This window comes from Spodoptera frugiperda, chromosome 13 (assembly GCF_023101765.2).
Source record: "Spodoptera frugiperda isolate SF20-4 chromosome 13, AGI-APGP_CSIRO_Sfru_2.0, whole genome shotgun sequence".
NCBI classification, from domain to species: Eukaryota; Metazoa; Arthropoda; class Insecta; order Lepidoptera; family Noctuidae; genus Spodoptera; species Spodoptera frugiperda.
Window position 1 is genome coordinate 7,490,410 of NC_064224.1, and position 16,818 is coordinate 7,507,227.

The following is a 16,818-nucleotide window of genomic DNA, read 5'->3' on the forward strand; positions in this document are numbered from 1 at the left end:
CTCATAATTGTATAGCGGAATGACGTCAATGTAGTTTGTTGGGAAATTCACACAAGGATAATCTTAAACGAACTAATATTAACCGACACTACGACGCAAGATACGACTCGTGACGTGACTGTTGATTATTTGCAGAAGCTATTAGTAGATTTTGTGAAGGCCAGTATGGCAACACTAAATTCTGCAGTAATTATTTGTATGTATTTCTCAGCGCCATTACTTTTTACCGATGTAATGTTGAAATGATTTTAATCCGTTTTAATCGGGATATTTGTGTGATGTTTTAGCAAAACACTCAAGTGATTGTGTACTAAAACTATTGAACTTCTTAAAGTTTTTGTGCTGGGCTTTGTCATGGCCGGTAAGTGGTGACTTTTTGCGCCCGCTAGTCAAGGGCGAAATCGGATTTGGGAATCGCAATAAGTCGAAGATGTTTTATCGTTCGAACTCCGACGGTAAATGCAATGTTATTGTCATTAGTTTGGTTTTTAGTATTTAGTGTTTACATCCTGTGACGATAGCTTGTTTGGATTAATGTTTGGTTATCATTACTTACGCCGATAGTTTTAACCTTTTGCTCTCTGAATTCACTATTGCTAGAGTTGTAGATGTGAGGAAGTTCTCGCAACGGTCTTTCGGCGTCAGTTTTCGAACAAAAAACGTTGCTGTTACATAAAAATTTGGGCGACAAGAAATGTTTGCGAGAACAGATGATTACAATTCATCGTCGTTGTGTATATAGCGAAGACGTAGAATAATTTCGTTGTAACAGTATTTAGAGGCGTTGTTTAACGTCTGAAGAGTCGTTTATAATCAAGAATATACTTTATTCCAATGAAGTTAAATTCAGGTAAGCGTATTTGAGTCTTACGTATGTAGTAAAAAAAATTGGAAGCTAATTAGTAATTCCTAAAATGCTATCAACAACTGACTTGTTGTTAAATAAGTCTGTTGTTACGCGGATTCTATTTAACGTGTAGTTTCTCATGTTACTATGCTACCCTCGAATATGTCATGGGAACATTATTTAAATTTATTTCAAGTCAAATGTCTTTTTCTACTTGGGTTTGAACAGCTGTGTGGGAAAGAGATGGAGATATTAGCATTTATTGTTGAAAAAAACAACTAGAGGTCATAGCACTTGTGTTTAATATTAATTTGTGACAAAATTTTAGAAATACATGATCTGCAAACAACCTTTTGTCAACAAAATATGAAAATAACCTACAAATTGTAGTTGTGCATAATCACTATCTGTGAGATAACCTTTGTGCTTGTACCTATAATAAAGCATTAATTATGTATCTGTGACTGGCCATCTCAGTATAATGTACTTAGAGAAAACATTAGACAAGGTTTTTCATGATAAACCATAGATGTTTCTCATTGATTTTTAAACTCTCTAACAAAGACAAAGAAATCATTGGCAGAATGACAGAATCTGTAAGGAGGTCAATTGGAAATTTTCTTTAATTAATTTTATGGATTTTGAGCGGGCATTTTATGATGAACATGACAAATGTTAGGACTATTTAAAAATTTTACCAAAGATTTTGTGTCTAGTTTGAGGTTAGATTTAATATTATTTTGTTGCCAAGTTCATGAGAATAGCGAATGATACTTTGAAGTAGACTGAAACTCCAAATAACCACCAACTTTATAATATTCATTGAAAAACAAAATATTAGTGACCTTTCCTCAATGATTAGGTACTTAGCATAGTTTTGTCAGTGTGAAAAACCTGTGATTCTTATTACCAATACAGTCTCTCATACTTTTCTTGTTATGCATACTGTATGACTAGTTGCAGTTGATGCCTATGTTTTTGCACTTAATGTTAGTTGCAATAAGATTTGTTTTACAATAACCTTTCAGTTTGGGTAATTGCTAGATTTTCTCCATCTAACCATAGCATTCTTATTTTATTACGGAATGTCCAATTTCTCTGTTCCAAATAGATGAGAAATACTATTTTTGTGTTTTATTAGATAAAACAGTAGCATCGAGGAATGTCCAACATTCTCTGTTTCAAACTGATGTGAAATACTATTTTGTTTTATCTAAGTAGCAATAGAGTAACATTTCCTTCTTTCGTCATTTCTAGTTTCAACATTTTAACCAGTCTCAGTATCTTAGTGTATTTTTATAGGGTTTTGACACATATTTTGTGGAACATACCCATTTCAAAATAATATCTGTACTAACCAAATCTATCCTGAGATCAGACACTATTGAATAAAGAGAATGAAATTATTATTAATTTCAATATCTTCCTATTAGAATAGGTAGATTTATTCTAATGATCTAACAATGTAACTCTTTCCTTGTTCATTGTTCCTATGTAGACAGAAGTTATAGATATATGATAAGTTAAAAATGTTTCCTTCAATGCTTCAACTCATTTACATAAAAATCATTCTAATATTACAGTTCTTTCAAATGGAAATTGAGAATTTTCACTGCTGTCTTTGTGCCCCGTTTAATAATGTATTTTAATGTTGTTATAACATCTTAACACTATATTTGTGTTAATAATTGAATTACTAATAATATGCTTGACATAATTTGGCTAAGGGTCTCCTAAATATCTTTATAAGTACTAGATAATATGTTAGTATTATAACAGATAAGGGAGATTTATACTGAGTATATGATTAGTTTGTCTTAAGCTTTCTTGTTATATGCTAAGCTATCATTGTTTTTGTTCATATTATTACTTTACTAAAGCTATAATTCACTAAAGCCAGAACCTGTTTTGTGAATTTGAATATTTTTGTGGATCAAAATATCCTCAGTGATAAAAATATATCACTTACATCACGAAGCAAATATATTTAAAAGTATTTAATTGCTTTTAATTATGGGCTGACAGTTCAATAAGGCATTATGCAAAGGTTCCATAGTCAATTGTAGTAATAAATGTTCATGTATGTGTTTATGTGACTGGAATCAATTAAGATGGTTGATCTGCCATAAAATAAGGACTGATTAAGGCCATTTGTTGTAATAAAAACTGATTTTGTTTAAAGAAAATGTGTTATTGTAGGTTAAGTGGTTTCTGCTTTCTGACCAAGGATAATTTATTCCTTATTTATTGGTAAATAGGTCACAAAATAGCATTTTTATGAAGTTATGGTAACATACTTGTACTTACAAGTCTATAGTTAGTTCTCATCTGATGTTGTAATCAATGCCTCCTATGGAGAATGTCGATTATTTACTAATCAGGTGAAAGTGCTCATTCCCTTCACAAAAGGTTTATTTTTTGACATGAATCTTTAATCTTCTATGCTTAAATCTTTGAAACCATGCAACGGATTTGGTTTTTTTAATAGATAGAGTGACTGAGGAGGATGGTTTATATGTATAATACATGTATCATCATTGCACCCATGTGAAGCTGGGGCGGGTTGCTAGTAACCAATAAAACCAAATTAAACCCAAATTAACCTGTAATATCATAGCTTGTCAATAATATGACACATAACTATGTCTCATAGCTTGTGTGATGCAACATACTATTGTTGATAAATCACAATCTGTGTATGTTGATATTTAGGCTATCCACTATCAGGCATTGCTTGGAAAATACCTGTATAATGATTTACATAGATTGATTTTATGTTTATGTTCCGAATTTTGTTTTTGAGATAAATTATTTGTTGTTTCTTTTCTTCTTTATATATTTTTTTGTGACTTGTGCATATGAACATGATAAAGAAAGAAGCGAAGCAAGATGTAACCAAAATGGCACTTGTACATGCAGGAATCATTTAGGGAAGTGCACATCATCGCAAGGCCTTTAAATTAAAGTCCAATGTTGATGGTACTACCACTAATGGTTTGTCATAATCTCAAAAAAAAAAGTTATCTGGCCTAAAACAGATATTGAACTTGATCTCAATTTGTTATGTCAACAGCAAAGTAATTTTCATAAGGATTAATAATGACTTCACTGAACGGCTTATCATTGATGGATTAATTATTAAAATGCAAACATAATGATGACAATTAGTTTTCGTGAAACGAGTCATTAACTTACCTTGATAAAGATTTGTATTCATTACATTAAAATCTTTTAGATACTTTCAATATCCAGGCTCCAGAAAGTATTTATCTTACATCAAAAACCCAAAAAAAGTTATTTTATTGTAAAGAAGTATAATTAAAAAATATCATTGTACAATACTCTCATTTTAAAGGTAAATTAAATTGCTTTTCATATGATATTACCAATTAATAAATAAGAAATTATTTATCAAGAAATGAAAAAGAAAAATGCCTTTGACATCAGTTTCTTTGCTCCCAAGTGTAGATTCCAGAACCCAAAATAAAATCATACACAGATTAATATATCATTAAGAATTATATTCCATTGAAAACGACACTAGGAAGATGATCTATTACACTAATAGTTGTTAATTTGGCATCACACCAAATGTAGTTAGGTGCATCTACTCTTAAGAATGTTAAGTAAATAGTGACCTTGGTTACATAAGGTATTAGACGTTAGACAATATTGGGATTCCCCAATTTCTGTGCAGCTTCATTGTCGGACTGAATGAGGGAATATTCTATACTATGTTTTAGTGTATGATCATCTAACCAGCCTGCCATGAATGGAAACTGGGCAATTCATATAAAGCAGGGGTTCCCATTCTTTTTCTGGTCAAGGACCACTTTTATAATTCTTGTTATGTTAGGGACCACTATTACTATTATTTTACAGTATTCTCCAAAACAGGGTTAGAGTTGTCAGGTTATTAGGCCTCTACCATAACAACCTTTGTATCATAAAATGTTATTAATGTAGTCTATACTTAATACCTAATTTTGACCTTTATTTGCTCTTTGAAAGAATAATGCCGGGAAAGGTTATTTGTAACATACAATAAGGTCTATTTTATACCGTCATGTAGGTTCCCGTTTCACCAGCTAGCTAACTAGTTATCTATTTTATTACAAACACAATTTTATCTATTGACAACAAGATAGATAAGCACTGCTTCTCGCTAAATTGATATAAAGGCGCGTAAATAGAAAATTTGTTACATGATGATGTGTCAGTTTGATTTCTAATAAAATTAAATTCAGGACAATTTTTATAGTTAAAAATTTTGGTTAAAGTTCATAGTCGCTAAGTAAAATAATAATTGAGAAAAAAAGGCGGCTTGGTCAAGCCGCCTTTTTTTTAAGGGGGAAAATCGTCCCATGACTTCTCGCTTTGGGCGAGGCGAGGGAGTGTGAGACTCGTACTGACTAAAAACCACCCCGTTCCTACTCCTGCTTTTTGAGCCGAGCCCCGGTAAACCCGCTAGGTAGTCCGCAGCTCCGGTAATACAGAACCTGCCCATTTGTTTAACGATAATCTACCGTAGTGGTATCGTTAATCTACGTAATTTAGACAAACTACATTCTGTTATCTAGTTTCCATTCCGTAAACAAAATGTATGGTCCAATTTCTTCAGTTATAAAAAATCAGTTTCCTGATAAAATCCATCTTAACTTTAATCTTGATATGCCCGTCACCTGCTCGTCTCCAAGGCCGATTGGAGGAAGACTGACGCATGGTATCTTCGTGTAAACAAATAATGTTTACACTGCGATAACCAGATGCCACTCAAATGACCTTGACCCCAACTGACCTGGCGATATCGCGAGGGAATTGAAAGGTTTTCCATCAAGAAATTGATATTATATTCCTTGAATATTATAAGACGGTTTTCTATGGCTTTGTGATCGAGATTCGTTACGAATTCTCGGAAAATATGGCTTTTATCTTCCCTTTCGACTTTACCCTTGAAAAAAGAAGAAAAAAATAAACGCGAGTTTTGTCGAAATGGTTCGACGGTTCAGCTTTCACTCAAACTACACAACCGTCGTTTTTCCTTGTATAATAAAGGACACATTAGACAGCTCAGGACAAAAAATGATTTGAAAATCTTTCACCGTGTGTATGAGGTTACCGGAGACACAATCCTCCCCCTTCCAAAATGCCGGCAACTGCGACAATGCATTTATAACTGCTCTCTTGTTGTAGACGTCTAGCCATTGGTAGCGCTGGTTGCTTACCATCAGATAATCCGTCTGCTAGTTTGTCCTCTTGTCCTATAAAAATAAGATAGAATTTAACGATAATATCCTCGTATTTTAGATAATCATTAACCCCAAAGTCTTTATCCCATCGTAAAAAGTACCCTTCATGAGTTTAGACAGTAATCTAGCTCAACTATGAAAAGGCTTAATGTCGCCCATCGATTTTGTCTCGCACGTTCTATGCCGGCTCAAGTCGGGTGTCATTAGTTTGCCGTTTAGTCGAATTGGGCGAGTCGATAAATAACTCAGACCTTACGTCACGATCTTCATCACTAAGCTCAGTGACGTAGGCTATGACGGGTTACTGTTTACTTAGGCACCCTAGAATTTTAATTACGTTAAAAGACTGTTAGCTGTCGAGACAGGTAGAAAAAAGAGTAGCCCTTTGAATAAATACCTCGGTACTACAATAAACTTTTTGTCATTAATTCCCAGAAGGATGATGCGAACGGCAACCGCGATCTGGTTTAAAAAAGTAGTAAATTACAATAACAAGTTCGAGAATTCTATAATTGTCTTGTAAGTCTGTGGTAAAGAATAATCGATGTGTTCCCAGTATTTTTACTAGACCTATCTTAAGTCTTAACGGCAGACACGCAAATGCCAGCACTAATTACCATCGTAACGCTATTTATATCAGTCAATTACGTAGTACATATATACAAGGTGCTTCCTCTAATTGTTACGCGTCAAGCCTTGTGGGCCCATTGTCTAAACTCACCCTACAATGCGTCAAAAGAAAGGTGTAATGTTACCCAACTTTTGTACCCATTGACAAGTATTACGTTACCATTCTGCGACAAGGAACAGGTTCGAAATAAGAAATTTTCCACCATTCTCGTTTAGGACATGTCGCAGAACTGTACTGTTTATTCTTTTAATTATAAGTAAAATGTGTATTTTTTATAACAAGTTGAAGAGATGTTGAAAAAAAAGGAAGTACCGTGGTATTCCAATCATCGTATTAGGATTCAAGATAATTTCGCGAATTGGAGACAACATTCTTGTCGGGTGCACTGGAACACGACTTGTGATTGTACGTACAATTCCTAAATAGGTCAATATTCAATCGTTTCATTGCTTATTACGTGCAATTGGCCGGCGCCATGATTTTTGTCATGGAGGTCAATTTATTGCACCTTTTCGAAGCAAATGATGTTCAAGTACGACTAAAGTACCTTGAGCCAATTCGTGACCCAACTCTGTACCCTTAGTATGAGCTTACTTTTCGTTTAAAGTAATCGAAACGAGAGCGCATTCGGCACTCTGATTGGTTGGTTTATACGAGCCGGCCAATCAGAGCGCCGGACTAAGGGTACCGTATATCATAATTTAGGGACTAAAACCTGTAGAAAGACCATTGAGAGAACATAGGCATATATTAATTTATTACAGACTATTTATTTACAGATAAAACAGTTATTTGATAACTTTTAACAACCTTGATAACAATTAGAAAGGAATGATAATATAATTTATTAATAATGTTAACTCGCTATCTTGATGTTTTTGTTATTTTTTTGTATAATACATTGCATTTACGTTTTATGTGCTATTTGTTTACTAACAATTCTTTACTCTTTGTGTGTGGTTTACTAATATTTAATTATCTAAGAATGAAATTGCAATTTTATTTTCCTTTTGAGAAAGTTGTTTATGGTCCTGACTGAAGTTTGGGAAACTAGACTATAATATGGGCTTATTACCACAAATATTACTAACTAGTTTTTGTTAGTGGTTTCACATGCGTTACAGGGATAAAACATTGATTATGTTATTCCAAAGCATAATATAATTTATATGTGTGCTAGATTTGATTAAGTAGTATTGCATTAACATCATAAGTAGAGTTTTTTATTCATAATTCTAATATTAGGTATTTTTCAAAATAGTAAGATTGCAATTTCATTCTATTTAGTCTTATTTTCAACTTATGTATTATTTTTGACGTCATTTGCTACATTAGCGTCGCAAGTGACGCAACATACTTTATTTTTCTGGTGATTCTTTCTTACTGTTTTACTGGTGTATTTTAGGAAAATAGTTTTATGAGTAGGTATCCAGGATTTGTGGTTTCCTATTAAGACTACAAATAATTTCTTTTTTGTAACCGACTCGATGCTACTGTATGTCATAATATTATGTTTTTAAATTCACCAGTTTACATACCTATGTAGTAGTAATGTAACAGTCCTTCACTAAAAACATTTTTATAAGATAATTTAATATGTTTCTTATACATTTTGTATGTTAGCTCGAGCTTTTCTTCTCAAACAATTTAATACAAAACTTACTTATAAAGTTAAATAGGTACTCACGTACTATGACCCTGAAACTCACATAATTTAAATTCTATTAAAGCCCATGTGTTTCAGCAATTTTTATTTTATTGAAATAGTAAAATTCTATAGTTTTTATTGCGTCTTATATTAATTTAATGTCTTATAGTTTGACACCATGGTTTTTATTGTACGTTTTTAATATTTTGCTTGGTAACTAGTTACTAAAAACTAGTGTGGTGTCGGACTGTTTAAATAAGGATATTTTTGTCACAGGACAAACAGTGTTTGTTCGTAAACTGCGCCAATATAATTTGTTTTATTTCCTCTTTTGGTATTATAACTATAATGTCAGATCTATCAGGGTTATATTTCACATTCATATGTCATCTGGATTTGAGACGCAATAACTAACGCAAAATAGAAACAAATATTTTGAATGCGACGTATCTTTATTGCCCCCAACTAAAACTTGTTTTAGCCATTTTTAAAGCGATCTGGAGTTACTTGCCGTTTAAAATAAGCATAATATCAAGGTCAGATTAATAAATAACATTTTATTCTGCGAATGGCTTTAAGTCGGTAGTCGGCAGTTGTTTTAAAGTAATGTTTCGTTGATGTGATGAGAAATTTAGATTCCGTAGTGATTAAAAATAAATTGTTTTACTCATTTTGTAGGTTGCCCACGTATTAGTGTTAATCTGCTTTAAAAACTGGGTTTATTACAGTTCATTTAAAGCTTGAAATTAGGTTTCATATTGCTCGTTGCGTATTTATAGCTCCCTGATGGATAAAAGTACCACGTTTCGACGTAGTTAAGTAATTCTTTAAGATTACCTGACATCAAAAGTTACCTGACGGCTTTAAAAATAACAGAAGGTCAGATTCCGATCCCGATCGGATTGCCAAAATAAAAACATGAATCGGAACTAAAGATTTAATGTTGGTATTTATTTTTGTATTGTTGTATTGACATCTTTATTCTCTTAAAAATGCTTAGTTTTATTACTAAGAACTTACTAATATTCTTTTAAGACGCACTTATCCAAGTTCCTACAAATAGTTCTGTTTAATATGGTACAATGTAAAATACACTGTATTATGAAGCTATTGAAGTCCGTTTGCCTTACCCATGTCAATGGACAATATCAGTCCAAAGTAACTTTTTAGGGTCCGTGCTTGAAAATAAAAAAGAAAAAGGATCCCTTATAGGATCACTTCGTAATCCGTCTTTATTATATTGCTAATTTGTTTATCGACTTACGTAATTATTTTTCAAAGTAACCCGATTAGTTTCAAGACTCGTTAGGGGCTCGTAAACAGCATTGAAATTAGTCGAGTTACCTCGTTAAACAGTTACGTAGGTAAGCCTTTCAACAAATAATTAAGACCGTTTTTTCTCGAGAACGCGTAGAGATACAAAGTCGATAGTTATTTCTTAAATCCTTTGGTATGTGTTTCAGGCAATGGTGGGGAGACGACATGGTGTTTCAGCCAGGTGAAGGGTACCTTGGAAGATGACGTCACCGAAGCTGATCTGATATCATGCGTAGAATTCAACCATGACGGCGAGCTACTCGCCACTGGCGACAAGGGCGGCAGGGTTGTTATATTTCAGGTTGGTTTCAATCTATTCACAATTGTATAAAAATCAATTTTATTGCTGACTTGCTGACCCGGTAAACTTCGTATCGCCTCAAATATTATTTTCTCACCTTTTAAACCTTCCCTGGACTTATACAAATAATTCAAGACCGAAATTAGCCAAATCAGTCCAGCTGTTCTCGAGTTTTAGCGAGACTAACAAATAGCAATTGATTTTTATATATAGAGATTGCAATCCGCGCGAAGAGGAGCTGTCATGACAATGTATTATCCTTTGCTGATAAATTACTAAAATAAACCTCGCTAGACTGCCCCGTTGGTCGAGTGGTTGCAAGTGCGACTGCCGCACAAGGGGTTTCGGGTTCGATTCCCGGGTCGGCAAAGTATTACTAGGTTTTGTCGAAAATTTTGTCAGTAGTAGCCACGACAATAGGCACAACCCCTATTACATAGGACTTATAACACGGTGAAAAGGGCGTGTACATTGTATAGCGGCATTACGTGCCGTAATATGCACTTCTGCCTACCCATTCGGGGATAAAAGGTGTGCTTGCTTAAAATATAAATAAACCTTATCTTTTCTGTATTCTAGAGGGACCCAGCATCGAAGCAATGTGTCCCCAAGAAGGGGGAGTACAACGTGTACTCAACATTCCAGTCACACGAGCCGGAGTTTGATTATCTCAAATCGTTGGAGATTGAGGAGAAGATCAACAAGATCCGATGGTTGAAAAGGAAGAACCAGGCGCACTTTCTGCTGTCCACCAACGACAAGACCATCAAACTGTGGAAGGTTAGTCTTGTATGTATGGATTTTTTTATTTCTTTTATTCATTTTTTTTTCTTTTAGTCTTTAAGTTTAGGCGGCTTTGTTTGTTGTGGTTTAGTGAAGATTGATCTGGTTTGAATGTCAGTGTTCAAAATTTTGTATGTATGTGTGTGATAAAGATTACATCTCCACCAACAATGTGCTATTAGGAGGGTTGATTCTCCACCAGAGATGTGCTATTAGCTATGCTACGAAGATGCTTAGCTTACTTACTTACTTTAACAGCATAACTATAGATAGCTATGCTAATAGTTATGTTGTTAAAGTATGTGACTGTTTCCACTGATACTACTAAGCTATGTAGCTACATAGTATGTGATGTATCGATAGTAGGAAAGCCATCCATAGCACGCAATGCAATTAATAAATGATTATTGGAAACCAAACGCATCCACAGCAACATAGCATAGCACATCTCTGGTAGAAAAGCACCGTAATAGTATTAGGTATCTGGAAATATAATTTTCAGCGTGATGTGCAAGGAAATAATAAATGTAGTGCTATAATGTATGAAGTCATTTTGCCATAGAATTCTCAAATAATATGAATTTTCTATCATTTATAAAAGAGTGTTAGTAGTTCCATATGGTTTATTGTCAATACTAAAACAATTTAATGTGACATTATTTGAGAATTCAGCCATGAGTGCCATGAGTAATAAATTGTTTTATTGCACAGCGAATGTGATAATTTCACTGTCAATAATACGTTTTATGCCACATGTAGAGTAATTAAAACAAAATGAGTAGGTAGAGGTAAATATTGATGCCTTCCGGCCAAAACGGCGACATGTTTTTTTTGCGATTTTAAGTTAAATTACATATAAGGAATCAGCAAATTTCTCTATCGAATAATGTGTATAAATCCATATCGCAAAAAAATACATTTATCCTTTTTTGGCCGTAAAATGACGTAATATATTGTGTTGCCTGGGTTCGAATCCTAGAAGAATGATTTGTGCTTTATTATATCTAACAATGCGAGTATTTCATCAAAATCAACTCAGCAGTTTTACATATTAAAGTCTACAACATAATCAACATACTTACACACATTTTAACGAACAACAAAAGAGCTATTGTTGCCCCTATTATACAGCTTAGTACATTTATCACGAACGAGCCGTGTCCTCTGAAAAATTCCTATGTAATTGGACACTCGCATTCCGAACTATTCCGGAGTAAACGGTTGGCGATTTTAAATGACGCTCGTGACGTCACATGGTTCTTTGTTAAATTGTTAGTCAAGTTTTTGTATTGGTTTACGTTTAGGCTCGTTTGTGGTACCTTGGTTGATGATGAGATTAGGTTCCCAGGTTGAGTGAAGTGGGACTGGGATTTTTGATATTAAGGATAGTTGTGATGATATTATAGGGATTTGTATCTAAATCGGATAAAAGTGGTAATTACATTCCTATTTATTTGGTAAACAAAAGATGTGCCTAACTTCGACACATCAAGAGCTAAAATCAGTTATGTTATTAAGTCAACCAAGGGCTTAGTACGCTCTGATTGGCCTGCACAGAACCAACCAATCAAAGTGCCGAACTCTCGCTCTCGTTAAACCTAAAGCAAACTCCTACTAAAGGTAACAATTCTGATAATAACACTAAATACCGTCAAACGCAGCAAACAAAGATTTTCCAAAGACAGACCTTAGCGAACACAAAATGTCTTTTCTAATTTCATCTCATATAGGTCTCAACAGCAGGTTACTGAGCCCTGTACTTTTATTCTATCCTTATTACCACTATCACTTGAGTCCATAACTAATCCATGTACGCACGCAGGTGTCGGAGCGCGACAAGCGGGTGACGGGCTACAACACGCGCGAGGAGGGAGGCCGGCCGCGCGACCCGGCGCGCATCACGCAGCTGCGCGTGCCCACCGTGCGCCCCGCCGAGCTCATGGTTGAAGCCTCGCCTAGGTCAGTACTAAAACTCCATCATACAACTCCAATAGTGGTAGTCAAATGTATGTAACCACCGCTACTCATTGCGCGGGTGTCGTAAGAAGTAGTAGTGGTGGTCAAGCGTGAACTTATAGATAATAAAAAAAGTAAGAACAGATTATGGAATATATATTTTTTTAACGGTATAGACATCATGGTATATACGTTTAATGGTATAGACATGATAGACATGATATCAATCATATATAAAATATCAAAGCAACCGCCGTTGTACAAGTACGTTGCGACTTTTTAGAAAGGAGTACATTCGTTTTAGGCATCAACTAGTAATGATGCACGCATATATGGATGCGTGATATGGATGGCTTTTCTACTATGGATACAGTATACTCGAGCTGCGCATCTTACTCGCACAGCTACATAGCTTAGTATTAGTGGAACCGGTCGCATAGTTTCACAGCTTAGCTTTTAACGTCTTCATAGCATAGCTACATAGCACATCTCTGGTGGAAAAGTATCCTAACAATTCAATCAAAACTTTATCACTTTATTGCACAATTTTCATCCTCACTATCTACCCTTGCCATAGATAAACAATAATTTAATTACTACCATACATGTTTACCTTACCTGTACCCATAGGATTATGAAACGTTTCAATAAAGCTTTATCTTGACTGGTTTTTAATCTAGTGATTTGTTATCGATGATGGAAAATAGGTTATAATAATACCTAGGTGTTATTGTAGACTTTGGAATTGTTGTGTGAAGCTTTTAAGCTTTGTTACCTTGACATATTAAGAGTGCTTTTCCTTCAGAGATGTGCTATGTAGCTATGCTACAAAGATGTGAGTAATATAAAAATATAACTTAGCTCAGTCCATGTTCACCAGTGCTAAGATTTATGTAGCAATGAATATGACTGGTAAAAGCCAAACGCACCCACAGCAACGTTGCTTGTTTCAAAGTATAGTTTCAAATTGAAAAGAACGAGAAAGAAACTAACTCTTAAAAAATAAATAATGAGATAACACATTGTGTCTCGCGTAGATCTACGTTCCGACATACAACGGGTTAATTTAACTTTTACAATGTAGTAAACACGATTTTTCCCATATTCATCATGCAAGGTGACTTTGACTTTTCAAATTGTCTAATAATGTTGTGTTTTCTTAACAGGAGGATATTCGCGAACGCTCACACATACCACATAAACTCAATATCCCTGAATTCGGACCAGGAGACGTATCTCTCAGCAGATGACCTGCGCATCAACCTCTGGCACCTGGAGATTACCGACCAGAGCTTCAATATTGTTGATATTAAACCCGCCAATATGGAGGAGCTTACAGAGGTTAGTCTTTTTTAACGAATTTTAAGTGCTTTTGACCTCAATCTTGCCTGATGGGAAGCAACGATGAGATCTAAGGTGGTGCACGCAAGCTCAAATAATGCCTGTTCACTCTTGCCTTGAAAATCCCTATATTGTACGAATCGGGAAACAGCGATGCGGGGAGGGAAATCCGTTCCATTCATACTCAGAGTCATTTAATGGCTACTTAACCCAGTCCTTAGCAATTGTTTTCGGAACAAAATCGTTACTAAGGAAATAGTTTAAGTAATTATTAAATGTTTCTGAGTGTGGCAGTATAATCCCAATTAATGTAAACTAGCGACCCGCCCTGGCTTCGCACGATTATGTTATTCATTTTATCAAGTATATATTCTACATGTATTGTTCTACAAGATAAATTGATTAGAAAAGTTCACATTTTATATGTAGAAATGAAGAATTTACTCCTAAACTTTAATTCCTTTTATCTAATAATTGTTGTATTATATCACAATATAAAAAAATACGTGTCTAATATGTTTTCATTACCTAACTGACGGACTAAATTTTCGGATTTTAAATTTTCATACCCTGTCACCATCCCTATTGTAATATTACCTAGATTGAATAAGTTATTCCGTATAATATTTATTATCTCGCCTAGTATATCATAACTGATACAGTATGTAACTGAGAAGTAGATAGCCGGTTACTAATTAGCACTCATCTGCCGCCTGTTCTAATTAAATTATATAAACTAATATCTAAATAGCAGTGGACTCTGTAGTTAAATAAACATACATAAGACGTGTGTATAATAAATTATCGTAGAACATGTCTTACGTAATGCACATATCTTGCAATCTAATGGAGATTTTAAATATGACAAAGTTTAGTATTCATTATTGCAATTTTTTTTTTGAAGGGAAGGGGGGTTCGTTCAATGACTTTTCCCGCCTTCGGCGAGGCGAGAGGAGGTGTCAGATTCTTACTAACTAAAAACCACCCCATCCCTACTGCTGCTTATCGAGGCGGAGCCCCGGTAATCCGCTAGGTAGTCCGCAGCTCTGGATTGGGTATCAGCCGTACGCCGCCGTGCGCACGGGTCTGGTGCTGGTTGGGCGGCGAGCTATCCTTCCTCGCCGTCCGCAGATCCGCACATTAATAACCCACACATAAGTTATTTGAACTTTTTAGTAATGGGGCGCATTGTTGAATTGCCTCCTGTTAAATTGGACTTATAAGTCACTAATCCTCCCTACCCCTGTATTGAATGCTTTATTTATATTGTAAATTGTATTGTTTCAGGTCATAACGGCGGCGGAGTTCCATCCGACTGAATGCAATCTCTTTGTCTATTCTAGTAGTAAGGGTGAGTATCGAACAAATAAATCTTTATCCTTAATATGCTTTGAGATCTGTAGTCAGAATTAATTATGATATTTCATCTGCCTCGTTGGCCGAGTGGTTGCAAGTGCGACTGCCGGGCAATGGGTCTCGGGTTCGATTCCCGGGTCGTGCGAAGTATTACTGGGCTTTTTTCGAGGTTTCCAAAATTTCTCAGTAGAAGCATGGAGTCTGGAAATGTGCCTGACACCTATACATGGGAGTTACAACATGAATTGTGAAATGTGGGTGTAAATTGTTCATAGATAACTTAATTACTTATGTAAATTAGCAAGCGAATCTAAACCTTATCTTGTTTCCCGTAGGTACAATAAGGCTATGCGACATGCGCGCGGCGGCGCTATGCGACCGTCACGCGAAACTGTTCGAGGAGCCCGAGGATCCACACGCGAGGTCATTTTTCTCTGAGATCATCTCCTCCATCAGTGATGTGAAGCTTAGTAATTCGGGCAGGTAAGCCTAAAAAAATAATTAAAATACATAGTTTAATATTTTAAAGCTACATACATACATCTATAGAACATTTACTTGCAAGTTTCACTCAAAAAGGTTTAATCGTCAATGGTTGGGTTGCAAAGCGGATTGTGCGACTGAATTAGTATTATTGAGGCAGTCAATTAACACATTAAATGCCATGGGAGGCAAATGTGACCGGCGCTAGCGGAGGATTTGTTTTCAACAGATTGTTGTTGGCAGTTAAAGTATTAAGCTAGTTTATACATCTATAGAACATTTACTTGCAAATTTTACTTAAAAAGGTTTAATCGTTAATGTTATGGTCGTAAAGCTGATTGTGCATTCATGACTAGCTACTTTCGCGCAGTTTTCATACTTTGCACGACTCCTATTAGATACAGCGTGATGTTATATGGCATCCCTCGATAATTGGTTGGGCACAATAATGATTTTCTATCATCTTCTATCATTTTTCTTTTCATTCATTATAAATGGATGCATCAGGATATCTCTAACAAAATCCAACATTTTAATTCCAGATACATGATGTCGCGAGACTACCTAGGTTTAAAAGTTTGGGATCTACGCATGGAGACGAAGCCGGTGGAAACGTACCCAGTACACGAGTACCTTCGCTCCAAGCTGTGCTCCCTGTACGAGAACGATTGTATCTTCGACAAGTTCGAGTGTTGCTGGAGCGGAGACGACCAGCGGCTCATGACCGGCTCTTATAATGGATTCTTTAGGTATGTTGTTGTATTTGTTTTGGTATTTGTCGTATAAAATATGTGGGTTGGATTATTTTGTCCAAATTGAGTATGAGATGGACTCGTTTTTAATTTTTTGTACTAACATCGAGATTTAGAATAACAACAGCAACAATATTTGCTATAAAATATTTAG

The 16,818-nt window shown here is 35.1% G+C and overlaps 1 protein-coding gene across 7 annotated transcripts in view; it reads left to right on the forward strand.

The window, feature by feature from the left end:
- Window positions 1-16,818, forward strand: part of LOC118270223 (protein phosphatase PP2A 55 kDa regulatory subunit) — a 54,580-nt gene that overhangs the window by 31,076 nt on the left and 6,686 nt on the right. Inside the window, exons 1-8 of one of the 7 annotated variants that reach the window (XM_050698133.1) lie at window positions 162-455; window positions 9,839-9,993; window positions 10,573-10,782; window positions 12,599-12,735; window positions 13,899-14,073; window positions 15,361-15,424; window positions 15,765-15,912; window positions 16,455-16,661. In XM_050698133.1, coding sequence (XP_050554090.1) covers window positions 431-455; window positions 9,839-9,993; window positions 10,573-10,782; window positions 12,599-12,735; window positions 13,899-14,073; window positions 15,361-15,424; window positions 15,765-15,912; window positions 16,455-16,661 — 1,121 coding nt within the window. In that variant the 5' untranslated portion in view covers window positions 162-430. Of the gene's footprint in view, window positions 1-161; window positions 456-588; window positions 851-9,838; window positions 9,994-10,572; window positions 10,783-12,598; window positions 12,736-13,898; window positions 14,074-15,360; window positions 15,425-15,764; window positions 15,913-16,454; window positions 16,662-16,818 lie in introns of those variants that run through there. The other 6 variants (XM_050698134.1, XM_050698136.1, XM_050698137.1 and 3 more) reach the window with 6 other exon arrangements.